The following is a 5,107-nucleotide window of genomic DNA, read 5'->3' as shown; positions in this document are numbered from 1 at the left end:
CACTGGCATTAGAGTTACCACGCAGCTTGAGGAGAATGACATTTCTACCTGAGGCCGAAATTACTGGCGTATATTTTCCTCATCAGATAAAAAGTTATAGGTGTGGACGTATGAACCACGTTAAGAAGCAATGCCGCATATTTTAATGTTACGAATGTAGGGAAGTAGGGCACCGCTCGGGTGATAGTCGAAGCAGGAAACACGATAGACAGCGTTAGGTCAGCGTTCGTTAAAGGACGAAGGGAATGTCTCAGTCATCGTATGCCATTCCCAGTAAAATAAAATACAGAACAAACGTACGCAGGGGCGGAATGCTGGTTGTTGGGTCCGGCGAATGTAACGGAATATAAATTTTTGGTAGACACCGGGGCTTTTGACCCGGTCGTTAGTCTGGCCCTTTTACGTAGAAAGAGACTGAAGTCTTTACATTATAGGTTACGTGGGGTAGGTGACAATGATGTGACACCATTAGGAGCAACATTGCTCAGTTTTAGCGTTGGAACATGATTTCAGCAGCGTATGGAAGTGATGCCACATGTTTGGGGGGGGGGGGGGTGCCGTGCGATTCTAGGACTTTTCTTTCTAGATAAGCATAACGCAAAAATAGTCCTTTTGCAATATGCAATCAAACTCAGTGCGGTATTGTTTCCACTGTGCACGACTATTGCATGTGATAGGTTGCTAAAAGGCTCACCAGTCATGAAGATGGTACCAAATAAACTGCATATGCGTGCATTAAAGGTCATTTCACTTGATAAAGTACAGAAAGGTACAGCGAAGGTAGTCTGGGGGAGTGTGGGTACTGACCTGCCAAGCGAAGTACACCGAGTGGCGAGCACCAACCGGGAGTAAGCGAAACTAAATTAGTAAGCTACTAAGAGAGAAGGAAACCGGCGACTTCCAGTCGATAGTACTGAACTAAAGGAGTAAACTACCCTAGGAGTAAATTTTTCATTTACTTCCGAAGTAAATTTATTTACACCATTGCTGGTGTAGAGCACGATTGAAGAGTACGCTACTACGTTAGTAACTTACGGAGGTAATAAGGCCAAAATGTACTCCTAGATAGTGGTAGGAGTATGTAAGAGAGTAAGGTGCGGTCTTTGAGTTCTGTGTTTTAAGTGTCGAATTCTATGGATTACATGGACTACGAAGAATATGTGAGATTTAGGAAGAAGTAAACATCCCAAGAATGAGGGTTGTAATGGAGTGAAGAGACCCACTTGTGATTTATAGCGACAGTGATTTCAAAGAGCGATTTGGGGTTCGTATGGAATCTTTTGAGGTGCTACTTGATATGCTGGAGCCGTTACTGCAGCATAAATCTGACAGGGACCGTGCTTTGTCTCCTAGGCTGCAACTTCTTTGTGGACTGCGAATCTTTGACAAAGGTACTTATGAAATCGTAGCAGAGGATCTGTTTAATATCCATCGTACTATTGCTGGAAGAGCTTTTAACAGTTTAATTGCCTTAAAGCCACTGTCGTGTCCATGCCACAGAGCCAAGAAAATATATCAAAGAAGAAAAGGGAATTCTGTCGCGCTGGTGGATTCCCAAATGTCATAGGGGCCATAGATTGTGTACATATACCCATACTTTGTCCTTCTGGAGCACTAGCACAACTATACAGAAATCGCAAGAATTTCTTTTCTATCATTACACAAACCATCTGTGATGCCAATATGAAGATTTTGAATGTGGTAAGCCATTGGTCGGGTTCCAGACATGATGCATGCATTTGGGACAATAGTAAAGTTGCTGCAGATTTTGAAGATGGACAGTATGATGGGTTGCTTGTTGGAGATAGTGGATATGCTCTCTCCAAACATCTTATGGCACCTGTGTTCCGACCCCACACAGGAGCCGAATCGCGCTACAATGGAGCCCATATTACAACCAGATGTGTAATAGAGCGAGAGTTCGGTGTTTGGAAGAAACGTTTCCAAATTCTCACTAAAACAATGCGATTTAAACCAAACAAGTGTGGGAAAGTTATTGTGGTTGCTACAGTTCTACACAACTTTGGAATAGGAGTTACAGATGTGTTTCACCCCGATGCTGTGGAGGTGAATGACATTGAACAATATTCATTTGAGCCAGAAGCAGATGCTGCACGCCAAGCTGTCAGAAGGTCTGATATACTTAAATACTTTAATTAAGTAAAATTAGAAGTTAGTATAAAGACTTTTCCTTCTCAAATGAATAAATAAGCCACCCGATTGTCACTACTTCAGTGAAAAGTGTCTCATTTCATTTATGTGTAATTTTATAATTATGTTCTTTCTTTCTTTCTTTTTTTTTTTTTGCTAGGAGATTAATATTCTCATTTTATTTCTTAACTGAGTATACAAAGTCATACAATGTTTCGATTATTTCTAAGCAAAAAGATTTATTTTATAATATTGTAAATTCAGATAAATATTAGAATATGGTATTAGCATAAATTAATATCAATGCTGAAATGATAAGCACGAATATTATGCCATACAAGAAACAATAACATATTAACCATTTGAAAAAATATCAAGGAAATAAATGGTGTTTTATACATATGAATATTTTCTTATTCATTCACAAAAATTCAAATTTATCGAGCACATTGGCTGAAGAACAGGAACCTGAAGTTTGCTCTTGAATTTATTCAAACTTCCATTTTAAGGTTACGCTCTTCTTCCATGCTTTCTCTTTGTCTTTCTATTAATAACATTTTTCTATTGTATTCCTCTGGTATAAAACACTTTTATAAGGAATGAAGCTCGTCTGCTTTTTGCACAAACTCTCGGTTCTTCACTACAACCGCTTGTTCTCTCCCTCTTTTGCTGGGCGCGTCTTCTGATAAGCTCCGACAAGAGAATGCAGGCCAGGTTCGTGACTATGGGATAAAATTCCACCTCCAAAGCAGTTAGCATCATCGAAGTTGCTTGAAAGTATCACATTATCTTCAGATGTGGCATTGTTAACTCCAGCTATCCCCTCGGAAACTTGTGGGATCATATGAACAACCATTCGGCTTATATCGTCGATCTTCGTCTCACCTACTCTACTGACAGTATGAAATTATTCTCGATTACATTTAGCTTTCATTTTCTTTGCTTTCGATTTCATGATCTTCCAAATTACTTTAAGCTACTCTTGTGATCTTTGTGTAAGAGCTTCTGCGTTGTATTCCACGTGTATTTTTTTCCCAAGCATCCTTTTTCTTTTTAGCATGTTGAGATCGTGCTTTTTAGATTCAATAGGCTCTTTTTCTTTTTCTGGTATGTTTTTTGAACTTTTCTTGCCTACCTCCATGTTGCATGGCATTTCAAGCTGGCATTTAAATTAATACGTGTCACCAACCAACACTGGAAGTTGTTAGCTGTAGATGGCTGGGTTAACAATACATTCATCCATTAATAGCACGTTTATTTTTCATAATACACAAGTCTTATCATTAATTTATATTATAGCATTTAGATTTTCCAATTTTAGTAATTCAATTTAATATTCCCTTCTAGCTTCAAAAATTATAGCAATGGACATAAATTACGCAAAAGGTGATGCAATAATATCTGCCGACAATCAATATTTTCTGAGAGGGAACGTAATGCACGTGCCAGTAGTGTGCAGGAATGGCTTGCTTCTTTAGAAAAATGCGTTATTCTTTTAGTTACAACTAAAGAAGTACATAAAAATTGAGCTCTCCCACAGTTACTAAAAGAGTATATTACTACAGAAGTAATTTACTAAAGTAGTCCAGACTAAAGAAGTAAGAAGTATCACTAGAGAATTTTTTATAATAGCTGATACTCGCAGCCTAAGACAAAAAAGTAAATAAGTACGCACCACGAAAGAATTGTCCGAATGGGACAGAAATCAAAAAAATGGTTCAAATGCCTCTGAGCACTATGGGACTTAACTTTTGAGGTCATCAGTCCCCTAGAACTTAGAACTACTTAAACCTAACTAACTTAAGGACATCAAACACATCCATGCCCGAGGCAGGGTTCGAACCTGCGACCGTAGCGGTCAGGCAGTTCCAAACCGTAGCGCCTAGAACCACTCAGCCACCCCGGCCGGCGGACAGAAATCGGTAGACGCTGACTACAGATACATAGAAAAAAAATTACAATTCCAGAAAAATTGGATGATTTACTCAAGAGAAGGAGCAAGTCAGCGACTCGTTGTTCCACCTCTGCCCCTTATGCAAGCAGTTAATGTGTTTGGCATCCATTGACAGAGTTTGTTGCATGTCCTCCTGAGGGACATTGTGCCACTTAAATCAATGTAATTACTTTTCTACTACAGATGTAAAAGTGGTTATCATCAGTTGGAAGTACGAAGATGTGATGAAAAATAATGCCTCTGAACTAATGCCTGTTAACTAAAACAAACGCTATTAACATTCTACTACATTATTCTTCATGTTTACTTATTTACTTCTCAACATAGTCACCCAACGGCGAACACATTTCTCCCAATCAGAGGCAGATTTGTAGATACCGGCACTTTGTTGACGGAGCCACAGCCTCACCTCTGCATGCACCCCTTCATCACTCTCCACATCTACATCTAAATTTATACTCCGCAAGCCACCCAACGGTGTGTGGCGGAGGGAACTTTACGTGCCACTGTCATTACCTCCCTTTCTTGTTCCAGTCGCGTATGGTTCGCGGGAAGAACGACTGCCGGAAAGCCTCCGTGCGCGCTCGAATCTCTCTAATTTTACATGCGTGATCTCCTCGGGAAGTATAAGTAGGGGGAAGCAATATATTCGATACCTCATCCAGAAACGCACCCTCTCGAAACCTGGACAGCAAGTACACTGCAATGCAGAGCGCCTCTCTTGCAGAGTCTGCCACTTGATTTTGCTAAACATCTCCGTAACGCTATCACGCTTACCAAATAAGCGTGTGACGAAACGTGCCGCTCTTCTTTTGATATTCTCTATCTCCTCTGTCAACACGACGGATCCCACACTGATGAGCAATATTCAAGTACAGGTCGAAATAGTGTTTTGTAAGCCGCCTCCTTCGTCGATGGACTACATTTTCTAAGGACTCTCCCAATAAATATCAACCTGGCACCAGCCTTACCAACAATTAATTTTATATGATCATTCCACTT

At 40.0% G+C, this 5,107-nt stretch overlaps 1 protein-coding gene across 1 annotated transcript; it reads left to right on the top strand.

Moving 5' to 3' along the window:
• The first annotated feature begins 1,683 nt into the window (after positions 1-1,683).
• On the top strand, positions 1,684-2,160 carry LOC124722718 (putative nuclease HARBI1). Its single transcript, XM_047247860.1, has one exon. It carries the CDS (start codon positions 1,684-1,686, stop codon positions 2,158-2,160), a length of 477 nt encoding a protein of 158 aa, XP_047103816.1.
• The last annotated feature ends 2,947 nt before the right edge of the window (positions 2,161-5,107 follow it).

Source organism: Schistocerca piceifrons, chromosome X, assembly GCF_021461385.2.
Source record: "Schistocerca piceifrons isolate TAMUIC-IGC-003096 chromosome X, iqSchPice1.1, whole genome shotgun sequence".
Lineage (NCBI taxonomy): Eukaryota > Metazoa > Arthropoda > Insecta > Orthoptera > Acrididae > Schistocerca > Schistocerca piceifrons.
This window is presented reverse-complemented; position numbering and strand designations above follow the sequence as displayed.

What these genes read in the sequence shown, in the direction of transcription:
- LOC124722718 (XM_047247860.1), top strand. Translation starts at nt 1,684, where the DNA reads ATGAAGATTTTGAATGTGGTAAGCCATTGGTCGGGTTCCAGACATGAT.